Consider the following 22,971-nt stretch of genomic DNA (forward strand, 5'->3'; position numbering starts at 1 on the left):
ATACACACACATTATACACACACACACATATACATACTTTATATGTAGATATATACATATATGTATGTATACACACGCACATATCATGTCTTTCTCTGGATGCAAGCAGCACCTTCCTTCATTTCTCTCCACCCTTTCCACCCCTCATCTTCTGATTGGTCACCTCCTTTCTAGGCTTTCCCCTCTCCAATCTGTTCTCCACTCAAGCTACCCAAGTAAACTTCCTAAATCCCATCCAATCATATCACATTCAAGTTCAAGAAGCTTCACTGAGAGACTCCTTTTTGCCTTTGAGGTGAAATACAAATTCCTCAGATGGTTATTAATTCACAATGTGGCCTTTCTAGCCTTGTTCCATATGGTTCTCTTTCACAAACTCTCCCTTTTAGCCATACTGACCTGTTTGCTGTTCTTTAAACCTGGCATTCAATCTCCTGCCTTTATACCTTTGCAGACTGTCCCTGAGGCCTGGACTGCACCCCCTGCTCCCATCCCCAATCTCCCTTTTAGAATTCCTAGCTTCTGTTAAGGCTCAGCTCATGGCCCACCTCCTACGGGAAGCCTTCCCAGGGCCTTCTAATTATATCTCTCTATCTCCTCAGATGATCACATATGTACTTATTTATGTCACTTCCTCCCAGTAGAATGTAAAAAAGTGCAGGTGTGCCTTTTCATTGTCTTTATATCCTCAAGGTTTAGCCTAGGGCAGGGACTACAGGCACATATGGTCACTTAAGGTCAGACTGCAGCAGTTATTCAGCTTCAGCTGAAGACCTCCAGTGGGGATCGCACCAGCTCCAGAATCAGCCTATCCTGTTTTGGGACAGCTTCCATAGTTAAGTGTTGTCCTTAAGTCAACCTGAAAGCTTCCCTTCCCTATCATCTCTGCCACCTGGCCTCTCTGGCTTCTTTTAAGCCCTGACTAAAATCCAATCCAGCCTTTTCCAACACCTCTTAATTCTAGAGCCTTCTCTCTGTCAATTATTTCCTTTTAATCCTGTGGGTGATGAGTCTGGTGTCAGGAAGACCTGAGTTCAAATCCAGCTTCAGATACTTACTAGCTGCGTGACTCTGGGCAAAACACTTAACCCTGTTTGCCTCACTTTCCTCATCTGTAAAATGAGCTGGAGAAGGAAATGACAAACCACTCTAGTATCTTTACCAAGAAAAGCCCAGATGGAGTGAAAAAGAGTCGGACACGACTGAAACAACCCAACAACACTTATCCTGTATATAGCCTGCTTTGTATATATTTGTTTGCATGTTGTCATTCCCATTAGATTGTAAAGTCCTAGCTCTCTGGGGTCAAGAAGAGCAAGTCCTTCTTCCCATTGCCCTCCTAATCCTTCAAGTCAGTAATCATACCCACCCTACGTTTTATATTTTCCAGGATAAACTTCCCCAGCTCCTTTAGGTATTTCTTGTTTCCAGACCACTCACTGTCCTTGCCACTGTCCAATAGACATGCTCTGGTCCCTTAATAGTTCTCTTGAAGGGGACCTTCCGGAACTGGATGAGGTTTTTCATTCCAGCTGTGGTCTGATCCTGGTAAAACCACAGAGGGGCCTCAGTGTGGTGAGGGAAAGATTACAGGTGGAGTCAGAAGGCCTGCTGTTCTCACTCCCTTACCAGCTGTGTGACCATGATTACTTACTTTCTCCAGGACTCAGTTTCCTGGGTAAGACTAGGTTATTTCTAAGGTCTCTTCTAGTGCTGAAACTATGTATGACTTTATGACTCATCTCTCTCTCCTTCTGGAATATTCCTGCATTAACATGGTCTGAGATCACAGTGGCTTTCTGGGCCTCCGTATCACGCTATTGACTCACGTTGAGTTTTCAGCTTATTAAACCCACCAGATGCTTTACTCATGAGCACTGGGCACACCTGCCCCCACTGAAGGCAGTGTAGTCTGGTGGAGAGACCGCTGAACTTGGATTCAGGAAGACCTGAATTTGAATCCCACCTTGGATATTTACACAAGTCACTTAGACGTTCGGCATCTTAGTTCTTCAGCCATAAGATGGGTATACTAAGTATCAGGAGGCTAGGTGGTGCAGTGGATAGAGCACTGAACTTGGTTCACATGTAGCCTCAGACATTTACTAGCTGTGTGACCCTGGGCAAGTCACTTCACCTTGTTTGCCTCAGTTCCTCATATAAAATGAGATAGAGAAGGAAATGGCAAATCATTCCAGTGTCTTTACTAAAAAAAAACAAACCAACCTACCCCAAATGGGGTCAGGAAGACACAACTGAAATGACTGAACAACAAATATCTCCAGCATTTAACTCCGGGGATTGTGATGAAGATCAAATGAGAATGTGTATAATTGCAAATGTGTAAACTTTGCAAATCTTAAAGCAGTATGCTGTCTTGTACTAAGAAAAGAGTTCAAATATGGGATTCCAAGTCATAAATTCGCAGCACCTTTGGGGACCCACCCTAATTAGGTCAAGGAGTTAAAATAACATATGATAAATGTAGCATGTAGCAGATGTAGTCCAGCAATGAGACAGAATGTAGGAATACTAAGAGTATCAGCTCCCAGACACACGCATTCCTCACAGACATTCCTTTAAGGTTTACCGAATGCTTCCTTCATGACACCACCCGTGGGGCAGGCAGCACAAGGACTGTCATCCCCATTCAAATCATGCTTCCATTATTTTCCCATCCTTTCCCATGCCTGCTGGCCCTAGAACACTCTGACACCCCGTGGCTTGCTCTTCCTGGAATACTGCTCCACAACACCCTTTCCCTCCCCTTTCCCACTGGTTGATCCCTCCTAGAATCTCCATTTTGTGAAGGATCCAGGCCAGCCTGCCTTCATTTACCTCCTGGCCCTGTTCCCAACTTTCTGGACTCAAAATCATGCCTCTGTGCCAGATCTCTTCATCTCCCCCTTCCCTGGTTTTAGCTCTCTGTCATGTTGTCTTTCTCCATTTGAGGACAGGGACTGTATTTCTCTTTTTGTATCCCTAGCTCTTGGCACAGTTCCTGGCACATTTCAGTCGTGTCCAACTTTTCCTGACCCCATTTGGGGTTTTCTTGGCAGGGATACTGGAATGGTTTGCCATTTTCTTCTCCAGCTCATTTTACAGATGAGGAAGCTGAGGCAAATGGGATAAAGTGACTTGCCCAGGGTCACACTGCTAGTAAGTGTCTGAGGCTGGATTTGAACTCGGGTCTTCCTGACTCCAGGCCCAGCACTCTCTACCAAGCCACTTAGCAAATGCTTAGTGAGTGCTTGTTTCCTCCCTTCCCCATTTAACACATAAGGAAACTGAGGGTCAAAGAATTTAAAGGATTTGCCCACAGAAAACTTCAGTCTGGTGACAGCCACTTTCTTGGTCTTATGTCATACTACATAGAATTGTGGAATTTTAGAATCGGAAAGAATCTTAGAGATAATCTAGTCCAACCCCATTTTGTGGAATGAGAAACTGAGGCCCAGAGACATGACAGAATTTGGCAGGGGTCACATAGTTGCCCTGTTCTGGCCATAGCCAGTGGTATTTTCCTGCTTCCACCCCATGCTTGCCCATAACCATCCCCTTTTCTTGGAAGGCTTTTATTGCCAAGCCCCCAGTTCCATCTGTGGCATCCAATTCAAGGTCCCATTCAAAAGCCAAGTCCTCCAGGAAACCTTCTGTTCATCCTGGCTGGAGATGGCACATCTCTCCTCAGACCCAATTCCAGATTTTGTCCTTCCTATTCTTTGTCCTTTACTTTATACTGTACTTTGCATTATATTTATCTGTACGTTGGGGATGTCAAACACGTGGCTCACAACACTTCCAAATGGGGCAGGAACCAGATTGAGATGTGATTAGGAAATATTTAACAAAATCAATAAAAATATGATAAAACATGCTACTTTATGGGGTTCGTTGCGCCACCCGTTTCTATTTTTGACACCACTGCTGTGCACGGTCCCTCCTTTCCCACCAGACTACAAATTCCTCAAGGCATGAGACCAATCACTGATTTCTGTTATCTAAGCCAGCCCAAAATGGAGTGTTGCAGCACTCTCCTCACTGCACACCCGTTATTCATGGGTAACCTTTTATCTTACACTGTTTGGCCCTGGGGCACCAAGAGGTTGAGATTTGCCTGTGGTCACACAGCCAGTACCTGTCAAGCAGGACTTGAACCTGTTTTCCTAATCCCAAGGCCAGCGCTTTATCCACCATGCCATACTGCCTCAAGGAGTACAGCAGGTACTGCCAAACCATGGCACACATTTGGGAAACTAGATGCCCCTCTTTCCCATCTATTCTCTGGCTGTTCCCTGTATAAACATTAGCTGAATCATGAGCTTTTATCAAGCACTACGTCTTCTTAGGACCCCAGACCACTAGAGAGAAAGGGGCTGCATGAACATAGCATGCAGGGCATCTCAGCAAGGAGGGATTTCTTTCAACTCTGGACTTGTGCTTTCATTGGTGTAGAAAACACCCTCTTCTGAAGGAGCTTGGCATCTGCCCTGTGCCTCAGTCTAGGAGATGCCTAGGCTCCTGAGAGCTTGTACCCCTCTGATTGGAGGGTGGAGCCACAAACTCCTCAGCCTCCATCTTAGGAGGGGGCACAGGACAGACATCTACTTACCTTCCACCCAGCTGCATTTTATTTTGGACTTGACTTCTCCATGCCATGTAGCTACCTAGGCTGCCCCTACCTGCCCTAAGTAGATAGTAAGCCTGAAGGCAGGGACTTTCTTCTTTCATCTATCTCCAGTGCTTAGCAGTGCCTGGCACATAGTAGGTGCTTAATGGCTATTAACTTGCCCAGGGTTATAGCCAGTGTTGGTGGCAGAACCTGAACCCAAGATTTTTTGGACTCCTAAGGCTTGCTTTCTCTCCTTTTTGCTACACTGACTCAAAGAATGCTAGAACACCATGTCTGAGCTGAAAGTGATCTTGGAAAGGTCGTCAGTGATCATTTATTTCAATCCTTTCATTTGAAGATGGAAGCCCGATAGCCAGAGATAAGCGATTGGTGTGACCCCAGGCCAGGGCTCCCTGTTATTAGCCCCACGCCTGCCCAGCAGGCCGGGGGCTACCGGCATAAAAAATGGCTCTCTGTCTAGAAGCAGAGATCCAAGTTACCCACATCCTTCTGGTTCCAAGTGGCTAATTCTGCCATCGGCCCATTGTACTGAGCCCTTCACTTAACATTCTTCCCAGTCCCCACCAACTCCTCCACATCCTCCTGAGGCCGCTCTGCCTCTAGGCACAAAGCTGCAGACATCTTAGGCTCTTTATGCAGACCCAAGGACCTCCCTGCCGCTTTGCACCCTTCCCCTCCCCTCCCCGCCCTGCTCCCCCTACCCCTTCCCCCCCTCCCCCCAGGTATGCTTCCTGTCTCTGCTAGGAGTCAGAGGGACAAGGGGTATGGAAGGGGCCTAGCACTGACCTTGGGAACTCCTCTGAAAACACATGGCTTGGAAACTTTTTGACAGTGAAGTATAAGTTAAAGGTTTATTAAACTATTTCCAATGTCCTCTTCAGTGGCATACCTCATTTACTTGTATTGCCTTGTGCCCACCCAGACAGCCATTTGCCAAGTGGCTGCAGTGGGCACAGCATCTCCCACACAGCTTTCCTCAGACACACAACGGGGTGTGAGTGCAAATTGACGGGGAGAAGTGGGAAGGCAGAAAGGACACATATGGACAGGTGAGAGCTGTAGGATCCTCAGTGGCTCCTCTCCTAAGTGAGCTAGGACCGAGCTGACAGACACTGGTTTACAACTTCCAGTAGATGGGAATTCTCCAAAGCTGCTGCGACGCGCTCCTTGTCAGCAAGCTGTTTGTTCACTGGACAAGAAACAAGCAGAAACAGGTGGGGTGGGTCATGGAAGTAGGACCCCCCCCAGGGCCTAGCCCCTTGCTGCTCCTGAGCACCTCCTGCCTGGTGGTCCCACAGTCTGAGGGCTGAGAGCAGAGACTGCCAGAGCTGGAAAGGACCTCATACTGTAAGGGACCCAAGAACAAAGAATAGACAGACCTGAGAGATCTCTTCAGCCCAACTCCTCACTTCAGAAGAAACTGGTGCCAAAGGAAGGACACTGACTTGCCTCAAGTAATAGCTCTGGAAAGCAAGATCTAGAACCCCAAGTTCCTGATTCTAGGCTTAATGCCCTTTCTGCTGTGCTCTCTTGGAGTCATCCCTAATTCTTCTCTCTCTATCCAGTCAGCTGCCAAGTCTGTTGTTTCTTCCTTCAGAAGACCATTCAGCTTCCCCTCTGTCTGCACAGTCAGGCCACCACCCTTGCTCAACCACTGCCATTCCATACTTGGGCTACTTCAGGAAATGAACTGGCATCTGTCTTCAGGCTTTGGCCTCTGGTTCACCTGGCACAAGCCAGCAGACTAACTTCCCAAATGCCATTTAAACCCTCACTTTCTTTTCCAAAACTCTGAGTGGCTTCCATTTCCCTGCAAGGCCAATTCTGGATGGGTCAGCATGCTACAGATCAGATTGGCCCCACCTGGACCCTACTTTCCCTTCTCTCAAGGCCAATCTCCTCACTATGATGTATATCCATGGTGGCTTTTGGCCTCCCTTCTCTTTGCTCATTCTGTTCTCCCTGGCAGTAACCATCTTTGCTTTCCCACCAATCTGTATCCTCAGGACTCATCCCCTGTGAAACCTTCTGGATTTACCTCAATCAACAATGTTTCTTCTGACTTGGAATTTCCTAAGCATTTGTTATTTGTAATTTAATAACAGCAATAGTAATGAGGATGATAATAAGTGATGTATCTATATCTCACACAACACTCACACTCACTACTGTAGTACTGTTCTTAAATTATTTGTGTTCTTTCTCAATAATTAGGTTAGAAATGTCTGAAGTGAAAAACCTGCCTAATGCATCTCCTGTGCCCCCTCCCAGGACCCATCTAGGCAGGCAGGAAGTACTAAGTAAATGCAAGAAGTCTTAATTTGCCTTTTATCAGGTAGGCACAAAAGGCTGAATGGGGAGGGAGCCCCAAATACCCACACTTGCCTCCCCAGAATGGCCTTCTTCCTTTCCACTTCATTTAGCTGGCTCCAGGCCAAGTTTCCCATACATCTAATAGGAAACTAGCAGCTGGCTGTTTGCCCTGATCCTGTTGCTCTTTCTCCTCAAGTGGAACATAATCCTTGGACCAGATCTCCACTGACCATGCCGCCCCCCCTCCCCCCAAGCTGAGGGAGTGGATATACTGGCAGTCAGGAAGAAACTAGGGTTGGCTGGCAAAGAGATGGTGTCTGATCCAGATCTTTCCTCCTGACTCATCATGATCTTGGGAAATAGGGTTGACGGAAGGTCACTTGCCCTAATTCACATCCCAGAAATGGAGAAAGATTTCATGCTGAGTAGATGGAAACCAGGGGAAAAAAAACCCAACAACCTAATTCCATCCTTTCCTGGGTGTCTCCATTGGAACTGAGAGGGCACTGCCAGGAAGAGAAGTGTGGGACTGGGGCCCATACTCACCGGCATGTTCTGAGGCATGTGTTCCAGGGGTAATGTGAACATCCATCTGGAAGGAAGAATTAAAGAGCCACTAAAAGGCCTTGAAGAAATTCTGATCCTTGCTAATTGCCCATCCCCCATGCCTCTCAGGATACGGGGTAAGGTGACTTAGAAGGAGATTTATGGCTCCTCATTCCTCAAAGACATTTTATAAGAGATAACAGACACCTCAGAGCAATCATGTAGGTAGGGAGCACACACATCCTTCACTGACCTTGAACCTTTCGGGCAGGGAGCGGATCAGCTTGACTTTGATGGACAGGCCGATTAATGTTGCCATACTGCAGTGAGGGATTGTGGGAGTAAATTCCACAGCCACTGTACTCTCCTTGTCATTAACCTGCAGAGAAAGGAGAGAGTTTTAGTTACTGTTTATCTGGGCTCTTCTTCCAATGTTAAGGTCAACTTGCCATAGGGAGGGAAACACCTAGGTCAATACTGATGCCTAGACAGAAAGGCCCACACTGCCTCTAAGCTGCTGCTAAAAATTCTGAACTTAAAGCCAAATAAAAAGAGCATTTCCATATCAGAAGCTGAGCAGGAAAGGGGGGACTCAGGCATGAAATTGTGACACTATTATGTACAGCACGCTTTACTTTGAAGTTTGTAATAAATTCAAGTTGTAACTTTTAAAACTATTCTGTTTCTCTGGGCTCTTACATGCTCTGATGGTGCTCCCTCGATGGTTAAACTGCCACAGAACTGCTCAGGAAAACTGCAGCGCAGACCCACTTTGCTTCCCTTCCTGAATTCTCTATGTGCATGAGATCAAGAATCTTGGTGGAGTCTTTTTTTTTTTTAAAGGGACCAAACGAGGCCTAGCATACCAGATCTCAAACTATTCCACACAGCAGTAACCATCAAAATGATTTGGTACCAACCAATTAAGAAAACAGAGAGGTTGATGAGTTTAACAGGTTTGGCATGTAACAGAGCCCAGATGAACCCTGAAGCAAAGTGTCTGATAAACCTAAAGACTGTAAGTACTAGGGTAAGGTCTCATTATTTGACAAAGTCGGCTGGGAAAACTGGAAAGCAATTTGGTAAAAACTAGGTATAGAAAACATCTCATACCATATACCAAGATAAACGCCAAATGAATGCAAGACTTAAACACAACGGGCAATATCGTAAACAAATTAGAGGAATAAGGAAGAAATTCCTTTTTGGATGTATGGATAGAGGAAGAGTCCGTGATCAAAAAGGATCACAGAAAATAAAATGGCCAATTTTGATTACATAACATCAAAAATGTCTGTGGAAATAAAAGCAATCAAGTTAAAATTAAAAGGAAAATATGTTACTGGGAAAAAAATCTTTGAACCAAATTTCTCTGATAAAAATTTAATATCTAAGAGGATATGAACAGGAAGGAAGAAATCCAATCTATCAACAAACATATGAAATGGTGCTCTGAATAATGAATAAAGAATGCAATTTTACAACAGAGAACAGAATTAGTTACAAAATGGGATTAGTGGGTTGAGTGACTTGCTCAGGGTCATACAGCCAGTAAGTGTCTGAGGCTGGATTTAACTCTGGTCTTCCTGACTCCAGGGCCAGTGCTTTATCTACTTAGCTGTCCCCAAAACAGGAATATTAATACAATGTTGACAGAGCTATGAATTGGTCTGGCCATCTGAAATTTGAAACTATGATCAAAACATCAATAAACTGTGCATACTCTTTGACCCAGTGTTTAGCACAGTGCCAAGCTCATAGCAGGAGCTTAATAAATACTTGTTGACTAGACCCAGCTATACTATTGCTTGGCTATAATCAGGATCAGAGGAAAGAAATGACTTATAGCAGCTAATACTGCTATTACGTTTTGTAGTAGCAAAGAGCTGGAAACTCAAGGAGTACTTGTCTATTGGGGAATGGCTAAACAAATTATGGTATATGAATGTAATGGGATATTACTGTGCTGTAGAAAATGGTGAAATGGATCGCTTCAGAGAAACCTGGAAAAAATATATGAACTGATGCAGAGTGAAGTGAGCAGAACCAGGAGAACAATTTATATAACATTATAAAGAAAAACATCTTTGAAAGTGTTTTGATCAATGCAATGACCTATGACCGTGATTCCAGAAGACTAATGATGAAGTCTGCTAGACACTTCCTGAGAGAAGTGGTAGACTTGAGATGTAGAATGAGACACATTTTTGGACACAGCCAATGAGGAAATTTGTTTTGCTTGATTATGCATATTTGTTATAAAGGCTATGTTTTTCTTTTTTTCTAAGAGGGGAGATGGAAGGACAAGCAGGGAAAGACATAGGGTTGCCCCCCAAAAGAACGAGCATTTACATGGTGCTGTAAGGTTTGCAAAACTTACAAATATTAACTCATTTAATCCTTACAACGACCCTAGGAGATAGATGCTATTATCCTCATTTTACAGAAGAGGAAACTGAGGCAGGCAGAGGTTAAGTTACTTGTCCAAGGTCACACAGCTGAGTGAGTGGCACTCGGGTCTTCCTGACTTGAAGACCAGCACTCTATCCACTGTGCCACCTAGCTGCCTAGAAAAGGGAGCCATTAAGGAATCTTCTTTTTTTTTTTAAAGCATAGAGAAGACAACAGAAAGATGCCCAGGAAGCAGCAGAGGCAAGCAGGACAGTTTTGAAAGCTACAGGATAAACTTCCGTACTTATTTTTTAAAAAAGCGCAAGTTCTACATAATAGGGAATCTGCAGCTTCACGTACAATCCTTTTTTTCTGTTCTACTATGAATATGGAAATACACCTTTTTATTTGGTATTAAGTTCAGAATATTAAAAAAAACCCAATTCTCTATGTAGTATTTCTTCTATATTGAAATAAAGAATTCTACTAGTCTGCAAAAGAAAACAGCTATCTTAGAAGCTGCAGCTCCATCCAAGAAGAATAATTCACTTCAATAAATATTTACTAGTGGTCTAAATATGTGCCAGGCACTGATGAGTGCTGGGGATACAAAAAGATGCAAAAGCTAGTCCCTACCCTCCAGGAGATTCCAATCTAATGGGAGAGACATGTAGACAAATATATACATAACCATTTATACAAGATAAATGAACAGAGGGAAGGTACTGGAATTAAGAAGGGTTGGGGAAGGCTTCCTATAGGAGGTGGGTCTATAGGCGCTTTAGAGGTCATCAGGAATAAAGAGCATTAGCTCTGGAAAGGACCGGAGTGCTAGTCCTTGACCCCGACACTTTCCAGCTAGCAAACCTTGGGCAAATCACCTGCCTTGTTAAATCTCAGTCTCCCGCCTCTGGACAATAGGGATGGTGCTGGCATCACAAACTTCCCAAACCTTAAAGCATTATAAACACACACACAGACACACGCACCCAAGCCATGCTCATTTTCCCTTATATCCCCTGCGCTTAGCACAGTGCCTGGTACAAAATGGGTGCTTAATAAAAGCTAGTTGATTTAATGACTGAGAAAGCATCCCTATGGATAGGTTCATCTTTACCGGGGGAAATCACTTGGGGGAGGGGGCAGAAATCCCTAAGACGACGGCAGGACACACCCCATCTCCATCCCTTCCTCACTTTCACCCGCACTTGCTCCACCACATTCAGCTCCTCCAAGGTGAGCGGGTGCTCGGGGTCATTGATGGACCGGATCAGGTATGCGTAGCGAGTGAAGGAAAACACTACTGCGCCAAAGCCAGCAGAGGGCGCTCCAGAGCTTTCTCCCCTGTCCCAGTCTCCGCCCAAGTTCCCCCGTAATGGTGTTCACGCCCCGCCCTGCCCACCTAGGCCCCGCCCCCACCCCACCCGGGCCCTGCCCAACTCCTCAGGGCGATAACACTCACGCCCCGCCCCCGTCAGGCCCCGGCCCCGCTTCCAGCCGGACCCTCTCTTGCCAATGCCCGAAGCCTCGTTCTCGTTCCCGTCCCCGTCCCCGTCCCCGCCCCTGGGCTTCTCGGCCCGCCAAACTCCGCAGGCGCGGGATCTCCTAGCCGCCTGTGGATATCGAAGATCTCCCGGTCGTCGATGCTATCGGGGACCTGATCGTCCTCTTCGCCTGCGGTGACAGGCCGCTCCCCGGACCGTTGGTAGATCAGCGGGTTCGCGTTCTCCAAGAGGCCGCCTAGGCCAGCGCCGCCGCCTGCGCCTACCATGTTAGCCGGACCCAAGGCAGGCCGTTCATAGGGCGCCCCTGCCGGCAAGGCTCACTTCCGGTGTGCGGCTTTGGCTGCGGAGAAGCAATGGGAGTTTCCGGGAGGGGCGGCTACGGTGGTGCAGAGAGGACAAAAATATTCTCCTTGCATTCTAACACCGCTCGTCTCCGTTTCCTAGGCCGCCTAAGGGGAAAGGAGGGGGAGGAGGGGCTCTGAAAATCCGGGGATCGGAACGGGCAGCGGGGGAGTCCGCTAGAGCAGTGTGTTCCCAGTGCCAATTCACGACACATCCGTGAGCCTCAGCCTTCCCCTCTGTAAAATGAATGGACTGGACTAGATGAGCGGGAAGTGTCCTTCCAGCCTGGGGCGTGCTGGTTAATGTTTAACGCCTGGATCTCCGCTGGGATGAGGGTGGGGCGGGGGGCGGGGATGTAGGCTGGGCATTCTTTTAAGTTTAGTTAGCAGTATTAACCCTTTCTTAAGTCTAGACGATCCACATAATAATGCACCAAGCCCTGATCGGTATATTTGCGGATTCTGAGGCGAGGAATAAATGCTTACAATGAAAATTTATCCCCGACTCTTGCCAGCCAAGTCGAGCTACTCCAGCACCCCAATTCTGCAGTTATTGAGCGCCTACTGCGTGTACGGCCTTTCAGATACAAAGACAAATGAAACTGCCTTTGTTTTCCAGGAGCTGGCATCCTCCTTGAAGGACATCATTATAATAATATGCCGTACATTTATGTATCTGTTACTATGGGCCAGGCACTTCATGATTGTTATCTCATTTGATTTTCACAAGTGCCGATATCCTCATTTTACAGATTTCGGGAAACCGAGGCAAAGGTTAAAGTGCTTTGCCCAGAGTCCTGCACCTTGTAAGTGTCAGAGGCTAGATTTGAACACAGGTTTTGCAGACTCCAGGCCCAGTTCTATCCACCAGGACATCTAGTTGCCTGCAACGGGTTGGGATACACCTGGGACACAAGAACATAAGAGCCCGACATGCGCCTGGCAAGTCCAGGCAGATTGGTCCTGCAGACCTGGAAATGGAGAGAAAGATCTTGAACAGGACTTGGGAGTCCTCTGTGTAGAGATGGTAATTGAATCCAGAGGGCCAGATAGGACAGACCACCGAGAAAGGAAGAAGGACGGGGCTTTAGGAAACAATTAGCAAACCCTCCTTTAAAAAGAATCAGAGAAGGTTTCAAGGAGTGTGCACCAGCACAGAGCTTTGGATCATCTCCTGCTGGCTCATTGTGAGTGTTCCACAATGCTGTCCTGCTCCCTCTTCTGTCTCTGTAATCTCATTTGGTGATCTCTTCTGCTCCCCCCGAGGACTCCCAAACTTACTACAAGCTTGACTCTTTCTCCTGAACTCCTGGCCTTCCTGACCTGCTGGACATCTCTAACCGGAGGTACTGAGGCTCCACATATCCATATCGGGAATCATTATCCAATCCAATCCTCTGCACAGTTGCCAGTGATATCCCTGAAGTACAAGATGCCATTCTTCAAAAAGCTTCATTGGCTCTTTATTTTCTCTAGAATTAAAAAAAAAACCCAATCCAAACCAAACCTAACAAAAAAAACTCCTCTGACATTTAGAGCCTCTTACAATCCTATTTCTGCCTACTCTAATAGGCTTATTGCACCCTTCTCCCTTTCATGCTCCCCACATCCAGGCCAGACTGGCCTTGCTGTTTCTTGTGGGCAGCATTCTATCTTCTGTCCCCACTCCTGCATGGATTGTTTCCCATGGCTGGGAAGGACATGCTCCTCCCCGTCCCCTCTCAGTATCCCTAGCTCCTTTCAAAGCTCAGCTCCAGCAATACTTGCTACATAAGCCTTTTTCTGATTCCAGCCTCCATCCGACCTCAGGTGCTACTAGTTATTCCTGGCCCTCCCCCCAGCCCTAATTACTTTGCATTTACTTAATTGCATGCACATCTACCCTAATAGATTATAAACTCTGAGAGCAGAGAGTGTTTTGTTTTTGTATCTCCAGCACATCATAATCCCTCTTTGATTGATTTCTCTTCAAATCCTCCTTTCCTCCTAACTTTACTATTTCCCTGGAAGGAACCACCATCTTTGTGGTACCTGTGGTTAGCAACCCCAGAGTCTGTCTTGACCTCCCCGCCCCCCACTCCCACCTCATTGTTGTTTGCCCTTCGTTCTCAAAGAGGACCTATGATATCACCATCAGGAGAGTGATGTCTGACCTGCAAGTGAATTGGCTTTAAATGAGGCAGAGTCCTCTGGAGTCTTCTGAGTCTAGTGGTGAGAAAGTCCGGAGGACTAGGGATGGCCCTACTCCCCCACCTCATATTTATAGAATGTTAGATCTGGAAGGACTCTTAGAACATAAAATGTCAGAACTGGAAGAAAACTTAAGAGACTGAAGAGTCCAATACCTTAATTTTATTATAGGTGAGGAACCTGAGTCCAGGTAGTAAGCAGTGCAGAATTTGAACCCAGGTCTTCTTACTCCCAGACCAACAATTTATCCATTTCAAGCTGAATGTTTTGGAGCTGAATTTGATAAGCCTTAGCAGATGATTGGAAATGATGGGGAATAGAGAGTGAAGAATTAAGGGTGACTGAGGTTGCAAACCTGGAAGAGATAAAAAGGTTATCTCTTAGGTCCCTTCCAATTCTGGAGCTCCCGTGAATACACAGAAAACTTGATACTGAGTCAGTTTAGGGACCTCTCCAGGACCAAGGTGAAGGAAAGGGTTGTCTGGAAAGAATTCACAGACTCAAGCATTCTTTAAGTCAAGTTGGCAAAAATTTATTTTTGCTTTTCAGTGGGCGAAAGTCCTTAAGGATCCTGTGACCTTAAGGGTACGGTTAAAGTTTATATAGGATAAACTATAGCAAAACACATGCCAAATATGCTGGCTAGGTGATGGGGGTGGGATTAGGGAGTAGTTAAGGAGTGGTTAGTTCTTAAAGGAATATGCACTTTTTATATCTACTGCATAGGTGTTTTGCCCAGTGTTGGTTGGGAAAAGTCCAAAGGGGAGGGCCACAAGGAGGTATGGTTTTTAGGTCTGCCACATCACTAAATTAACTAGGTCAGGGCTGATTGAGGATTGCCCTATCACCAAACAATGTCTTGTTTGACAAGATAGACATAGTGAGAATCCATATGTCTTAAGTTTAGGATACATATAACGAGTCCAGGATGCATATAATGAGATAGGGAGTTGGTTTAGATAATCCGGTGGGTACTGAATATCTTTATGAGCCAGTACAAAGCCAGTTCAAACTAATAATTACTACAGGTGCGGTTTGTTACTATACCGGGGAGAGAGATTTTTGCTGGGGCCCACTCATGAGTAATTGCTAAGCACAGTCCTTGGGCTGGGGAGAGGCTGCCAGGGATAGTGTTTTGAGGCTAGGGGGAAATGTGATCTTGGAATTGAGGTCCAAGCATAGGCATCCAAGCACCCCATTAATACCATGCAAAGAGATGAGAGCTCTAGATCAGTCTACAAAATGGTATGCAGCTGTACAAAACTACAACTATATACAAGGTAAAATACAGAGGGGAAACAGTAACTAATAGTTAGACTTGGCAGCAAGGTGGTGCAATGGATAGAACCCTGGGCCTGGAGTCAGGGAGACCTGAATCAAAATTCAGCTTCAGACACTTATGAGGTGTGTGGCTCTGGGCAAATTACTGAGGCTCTGTCTGCCTCAGTTACCCCAACTGCAAAAAGGGGGTAATAAAGGTGTCTACCTCCCAGGGCAGCTAAGTGGCGCCATAGTTCATAGGGTGCTGGGCCTGGAGTTAGGAAGACTTACCTTCCCAAGTTCAAATCTGGTCTCAGATACTAGCTGCATGACTCTAAAAAATCAGTTCACCTTGTTTGCCTCAGTTTCCTCATCTGTAAAATGAGCTGGAGAAGGAAATGGCAAACCATTACAGTATCTTTTCCAAGAAAACCCCAATTGGTGTCACAGGGAGTCGGACATGACTGAAAAACAACTGAACAGCACCTCCCAGGGTTGTTGTGAGGCTCAAATGAGATAATATTTGTAAAGTACTTAGCCCAGGGCCTGATACATAGTAGGTTCTTAATAAATGTTTGTTCCCTTTCCCATTTAAAGAGCGTAGTTCCAAACATGTTTAATAGGTTCTGTTGTTTGGGGTAAAATACCCCATTAAAAAGAAGTTTTAAAAAAATGTTAAAATTAATTGTGCAGGTACAGGATAGAGAAATGTGGCTTGATAATAATTTATATGGAAAAGTTGGGAGAGTTAATAGATTGCTTTCTCAGTGACTCAGGTCATTTGAATTCAGTCTTGTTTATTCCACCTCCACAACATATCTGCCCACACCATCACCTGCAGACTTGAAGCCATCGTCACTGTTTACCACATACCGTCTCTCATCTGTGTTCTCATTATCTCCTGTCTCCAATTCACCCTCCGCTCGGTTACTAAAATTATTTCCTTTATAATAAATAGTACAGCAGCCTACCTTCCCAGACTTACTTCACGTTCCGTCCTCACTTTCATGAACACTGTGTCCTGGCCAAGATGATCTCTGCTCGTTATTTGAACTTGGCATTCCAGCTCACATTCACATAGTAACTCTAAAAGTTTTCAAAGCATTTTCCATATATTTGCTCATTTGACCCATGAGCTCTTCAGTTTAAACTCTTCAGTTTATCTTTTAAAATCCTTCACAGCTTGTACCAACCTATTGTTCCAACCTCATGTATTACCCTGCTCTTCCATCCAGCCAAACTAGCTTCTCTGTTCTGTATGCATTGACCTTGCCTTTGCATCCTTCATGCCTGGAATATAGTCCCATCTGACCTAATAGAAGCCTTCACCTTCTACATAAAGACTTTCCTCCCCTCCCACCCCACTTGCTAGTGCCCTCCCAAGCTAATTACCTTGTATTTTTTCTGTATATATTTGTTCTTTATATTGTTCTCCTCCCTCCTGCCATCATACAACAAGTAAACTCCCTTTCTGGATGACTTCCTCTTTTGTGCTCTGACTTGTGGGTTGGGTTGCTACTACTTTGGGTTCTGGGGGTAATCCTCTAGGTCTTCACTCCTAGCAGTATAGCTCGTAAGCCTATGCCAACGCGTTTTCCATTAACAATATACACAATTACATCTTAGCAAAGGCATAGTAAGATGGTATTGTAAAGACTGTAATTTTGCAACATCCCCTCTGTAAACAAAGGCATGCCCTGACGAAGATCCAGCATTGAAAGGAAGAGTGAGTTCACACTTATAGAGTATAATGGCTGTGAGAGCAATGAGGAATGTGTAGGATGGTACGCATATGGCAAAAGCCCCTCACAACTGTACTGTAGGCTTGGAAGTCCTTTCTTCATGCAGTGCTCTGCTAGGCTGCTCCATTGGGTTCCCAGGTGGCCCAGTGAATAGAATGCTGGACCTGGAGTCAGGAACATTTGAGTCCGTATTGGACATTTAGCAGCGGTGTGACCCTGGGCAAGTCTCTTAACTTCTGTCTGCCTTGGTTTTCTCAATTGTAAAATGGGGATAATAGCTCCTATCTCCCAGGAGTATTGTGAGGATCAAATGAGATAATATTTGTACAGTGCCTGGCACAGAGTAAGTACTTATTTACTTACTTCCTCTCTTCTTAGATGTCAAAGGTCCCATTCTTTGAAACTATTTCCTCCAAGTAACTTCTGTATCCATGTGTGTCTCTGCTTTTTTTAAACCGAGTGTTCTCCAGCTGAACCTGGAGAACTCTCAGACTTCTGGCTGGAATCTCTCAGTTTACTACTAGAGTCCATGACTGTTGAGGATGGTGAGGGAGACAGAAGTTCCTCAGCTTCCTTCATGAGTCTCTTCCTCAAAGCCTTCCTGAGAACCTGCACTCCCCTAAAACTGACCAAGTCTGGGGCTTGCTATTGAAAGCCTACAATGCTTATCCATAAGAGGATAAGGGAAACAAATGGAATCAGAAAATTTGAAGGGACCTCCATGGCCATTAAATTCAACTCATCCATGGAAGGAATCCCCATTATGACATACTTGACAAGTGGTCATGAAACCTGCCTAGAGACCCCTAAGGGGGAGGACCCACCACCTCTCCAGGCAGCCTCATTGACTTTTGGGTGGCTCTAATTGTTAGGAAGTTTTTCCTACTTTAAGCCTAGATTTGTCTTGTTTGCAACTTCTACCCATGCTTCAGATTCTTCCCTCTGGCGCCAAACAGAAGAAGCCCAGCCCTCTTCCACATGATAATCCTTCAAACGCTGAAAGACAACTATGAATGTACCCTTTGAGTCTTCTCCAGGTTAAACCTCCCTGATTCCTTCAGTCAATCCTATTATAATGGCACACTTTACCATCTTGGTTGTCCTCTGGACACACTCCAGTGTCCTTAAACTGTAGTGCCCAGAACTAAAAACAGTTCTCCAGATGAGATCTGACAATAGCAGAGTACGGGAGCATCATCACTTTGTTATTTCTGTATGGGAACTATGTCCTTCAGTGCAGCCTAAAATAGAACTTATGTTTGTTTGTTTTTTTAACCCACTTATTTATAGTTTGTTTGTTTTTACATTGCTCTCTCCTGGTTTTCCTATTTTTTCCTACCACCCCTCAGGCTTCCTTGCTGGTGTTGGTTTTTCATTCATATCACATCTACTGATTGTAGTTATCCTATGCTCCAAGGCCCTGTCCTGGCTCTCTTCTTGTCACCCTCTATCCTATCTCAATCAGTGATCTCATCTGTTCCCGTGGATCCAATGATCATCTCTAGGAAGAGGATTCCCAGATGATCTCCCTCTATCCTGAGCTTTAGTACCACATCTTCTACTACCTCTTGGACATCTTGATCAGTGTCCCATACTTATTTCAAACTCAATAAGTCAAACACAACTCATGATGTTTTCCCCCACAGCCTCTCATGCCTCTGTACTTCCCTGTTAGTGTCATGGGCACCATCATCTTCCCAGTCACCCAGGCCCACCATCTCGGTGTCATCTTGGACTCCTCCCTCTCACTCCAATCTATGGCCAGATTTTGTCATTTCTTTTGTCATTTGTGCTTTCACAGTAGCATTTCTACTTTTACTCCTAGCAGCCACATCTCTGATTTAGGCCCTCATCACCTCTCCTGGCTAGAATACTTGAATTGGGCCTCATTGGTTTCCCTGCTTCAAGGCTCTCCCCACTCCATTTTATCCTTCACTTAGCTGTCAAGGTGATTTTTTTTTAAAGCCAAGGTCTGCCCATGTCACTTCCCAGCTGTAAGGTCTAATATCCCCGTGTAATCGGATATTCTCAGCTTCCCCAAACAAAATTAGTTTTCTACCAAAGAAAGAGGCTGGAAGCTCCAGGATGATTACAGGTAATAGTTTAATCAATCTGGTTACTTACATTAGGGGCCACTCTAGGGAGGCTGCCAGACGAAACAGTCTCAATAATGGATAGATCCCACAAAGACATCAGGAAAGCCCAGTGATAATTATAGGAAATAGACAAAGGGAGGAAGAGCTATCGAGTACATCATTACAGATTGATGGATATTTTTGGGTTTCTGCTTAGTAATGAGCTCATTTCAAGCTTGGGCGTTAAGCCAGTGCTGTTGGGTAAATGCCCAAATACAGGGTTTGGACTGGTCATGTACTGGTCACCGTGTCCATGTTATGGTTTTTTTTTTAACCAGTCACTATATCTAAGTTATGCTTTTCAGTATATGAGTTATGGTTTTCACTGGTCACAGTGTTTAAGTTATGACTTTCACTTCTCACTGTGTTTTATGGCTTTTCCCCAATAGGGACCCCACAATCCACCCCTGAAAGGTGCCCATACATTCTTTTTGAATATCTTCTGCAAGGTCCTGGAAATCTCTCTACACTGGGGCTTTTGGGGGCATTTTGGGTATAGCCAGAAGGGATGGTCCCCTTTGTAAGCATAAACTTCAAAAGCAACACAAGCACAGGTAGGAAAACAATGTGACCAATAAGAAAATTCCCACAGTTGTTACAATTTGTGGGTCATAAAGGAAAAATCAGTGGCATTTGATGAGTTCAATTTCTGAACTTAAATTAGTACAGGCCAGCTGAGTTTTTGAACTAGGTTCAGAGACAAATAAACACGACTTGGGCAATTTTACAACAGAGAGTACAATCAATTACAAAATGGGATTAGAATCATTTGATTTTCTCAAGTTTTCCTTTTCGATGGGAGATACATCATGATTTTTCCTGATAAGTTAATGTAAGGACTTTGAGTTTGACCAATCACAGCACAAACCATAGTAAGAATATCCAAAGCCATGGACTAATTTCAGAGTGGAAATTTATATGACATCAATATCTGAGTGAACTTGGTATCCAGATATAGCAAAACAAACAAACAACAACAACAACACAGGTGGTACAATAATAATAATCATCAACCCACTCCCAATATCCATTTAATCAACAAATTTCATCTTGGAACTCAGACCTCCCATGTAGTCATCTGGTCTCTGGAACATCTTTTCTTGGGGAAATCTGGAAAATGTCTTGTCCTCAGGGGCAATTCTTCAGTAGAATTGTTTTTCTCATTCCAAGTTATTTGTAGAGACTTCTCAGATATTCTTGCTGAAATCTCTTACAAAACAAATCTCAGTACAAGTTGGCACAGCCTCTCAAATTTTCCTTCTCCAGTAACTAGTTCGTGTTGTAAAAACCAGCTCAGACCTTGGAATTCTGATTTATTAACAATAGGGCTATAAGGGGAACATCAAACTAGGAACCCATAATTCACTTGAAACTTCAGAAAATTAAGTCTTTGCATATCCCATTAGAATCATTTACATTTGACATACAGGATTCTCTGATCTTGTTACTTTTTCAAAATTTTCCACTCTTGATTTCCATTCCTTTAGGAGGATCAGATGCTGTTGAGGATTCAGTCCTACACATGAAAACATAAGTAACAACACTCTTGCAGATAGAGGCTTTCCACCCCTAGGTTCAATAGTTGCAGAAATGAGTTTACTTATAAGAGGCTGACTTTACTCCAATTATAATAAAAGAATTAGGAGGATACTTAAGTAATTAATTCCAAAATGGTGCATATCAAATAAGATGTTTATAATAAAACATGTTTGTACTACAGGACATGCAGTGGAAACAGGTGTTATTTCCACATTAGTAATAAACTTGAATGAGATTGACTTTTTCATTAATATAACACAGAATGTTCCATGAGTTACATTCCTCTAAGAAACTGACTACACTAAAAATTTTTTCCCCAAACCAAACCAAAGATGTTTCTAATTTAATTTCAGTAATTAATAGAATAATAGCTAGGTCCTACAAACAGTTATGTCAATACGCAGTTCTTACATTGTTTTGAAACATTAAGGACCTTATTTCATACAGACATATATGCATATATGTATGTATATGTATATTTGTATGTATGTATACATGTGTGTGTGTGTGTGTGTGTGCGTGTGTGTGTATAATCTAGTAACAGGCAGATGACTAGGCCAGATACTCATTTATTAACTTGTTTAGGATATAAAATGACTACATTCAGATTGAAAACAACAAGATCTCACATACTTGCATTGTGCCCTTGTCTCCTATTGACCACTTGATCAGGTTATAGAAATTTGCTATAAAAGGAAAAAAACAGGGACATGATTATAACAGCATCAAACTGGTCCTTAATGAGTCAACAAGATAAAGCATCCTTAGCTCTGTTTGACTTCAGGTAAGAGTCACAGTTGAAAACCAACCATGTAGTAACAATTCCACCTCATAGCCAGACTCAGGAACAGCTGGTGGGAAACATTTCTGCTCAAAAGGAACACAATGCGGAAACTGAGCCAGAAGGGCCCTACCTTAGGCTAAACCAAAGGTTGTCTTCTCCCAGATACAAACCTTTACCTGTGACAGATCAGGGTCATATTCCCTCTTGAGTAGCTTGTGGCATTTCTCTCAAATGGTGGATTACTGACTTAATGATATGTCAGACAACTATACCTAAATTCAAACCTCAAAACAAAATCAATTACAGTCCCAAGAGCTTTTATCTCAAATGGCAAATTTCACCAATCACAGCTAGGATTGGATATAGTTATTTTTCCTCTCATGGAGTTACAATAAGCAATAAAGGTTTACCAGGACTCAAACATATATAAATGATTTTACTTAATATTCTTCACTCGCCTTTATTTTCTTTTCAAGTTTAAATTTGTCCTGGTGTAAAGACCAATCATTAGAAACCATTTCTGTATTATACATAAACTCGCAAGTCCTCAGCCAGCCAAGTTCATTGTTTAGGAACTCCATAACCCAAATAAGCTCCTTCCCCAGGGCTGATGACCTTGCCCAGACAGTTGGTTTCCAAGAACCAGGTAAGTTTACAAAACAAGGGGAGTTGGCAGGAGCCCCAGAGAAGGGGCTGACCCTGATGCCCCTATCTGCCCCATCTACCCTTCAGAGCTGCTGTGGGCTGTGCTCTTTGACAGCCTCCCCCCACCCTGTGCAAGACGGAATAGACTAACTCTTTTGCAGACTTCCATATCCCTCCTTTCCACGCATGGTAATCAATTGCCAATTTTAGGTTTCAACATTATGACAATAACCCTGAATAACTTAGTTAGCACTTAGTTAACATAAACACTTTCATAAGTGATAGTCAAATTGTTGTGGATTTAACTTCCCCTTAACTGCAGGCAAAGGTGGAAATGTCGGGTTCCCTAAATTGCATTTATAAAACATTATAAAACAGGATTAGCAAGGCTGATGAAATAACGTAACTGATTTCATACAGTTTTTCCATTGTCTTTTAAAAGTTTCTTTCAGTTCATACTCTGATACATCCAAGTTATAAAAAGTTGCTTGACATACCTGAGACAAAAGTTTACCAATTTGCACAATATTATGTATTTGAAACCTGACACAAATCCATTACTGATCAGGTGACTCCAATCTTGTTGAATGCATTCCCAAATTACCTTATAAGAAAATCAGGCATCTCATCACCACTGGCATTGTATACTGATCACATCTAAAATCCCATATAAAGTTATCAAGTATGAAGCAATTACACCCAATTAAGGAAATAATAACATTTAACATAGATAGTGTCTGCCTTCTGCTATGCATTCTGTTAAGCACTTTATACTCATGAGAAGTAAACTGAGGTAACTTGCTTAAGGTTACTCAGTTAATGAATTTCAGATCCATGCATTTTCCAAATTTGTCTTAATGCCAAATAATATAATAAATTCTGTCTTCTCTTAAACATCATATTCAGAGAGACACTAAATGTTTCTCATTATAATGTGACCAGAATGA

General features: G+C 43.9%; 1 protein-coding gene across 1 annotated transcript; it reads right to left on the bottom strand.

Moving 5' to 3' along the window:
• Positions 1 to 5,455: 5,455 nt before the first annotated feature.
• Positions 5,456 to 11,717, bottom strand: CIAO2B (cytosolic iron-sulfur assembly component 2B). Its single transcript, XM_036753126.1, has 5 exons — positions 11,507 to 11,717; positions 11,080 to 11,159; positions 7,746 to 7,871; positions 7,493 to 7,538; positions 5,456 to 5,822 (listed from the first exon to the last, which is right to left on the bottom strand). The coding sequence occupies exons 1-5, from the start codon at positions 11,652 to 11,654 to the stop codon at positions 5,725 to 5,727; spliced, it is 498 nt and encodes a 165-aa protein (XP_036609021.1). The 5' UTR covers positions 11,655 to 11,717; the 3' UTR covers positions 5,456 to 5,724.
• Between the last annotated feature and the right edge of the window lie 11,254 nt (positions 11,718 to 22,971).

The sequence above is a fragment of the Trichosurus vulpecula genome, chromosome 3 (genome assembly GCF_011100635.1).
Source record: "Trichosurus vulpecula isolate mTriVul1 chromosome 3, mTriVul1.pri, whole genome shotgun sequence".
Classification (NCBI taxonomy): domain Eukaryota; kingdom Metazoa; phylum Chordata; class Mammalia; order Diprotodontia; family Phalangeridae; genus Trichosurus; species Trichosurus vulpecula.

Coding starts and splice junctions, on each gene's coding strand:
- CIAO2B (XM_036753126.1), bottom strand. CDS start 11,654: ATGGTAGGCGCAGGCGGCGGCGCTGGCCTAGGCGGCCTCTTGGAGAAC. Junction 7,872..11,079: donor TGGAGCAAGTGCGGGTGAAA/GTGAGGAAGGGA, acceptor CTTTCTCTGCAG/GTTAATGACAAGGAGAGTAC. Junction 7,539..7,745: donor CCCTGCCCGAAAGGTTCAAG/GTCAGTGAAGGA, acceptor TCTTCCTTCCAG/ATGGATGTTCACATTACCCC.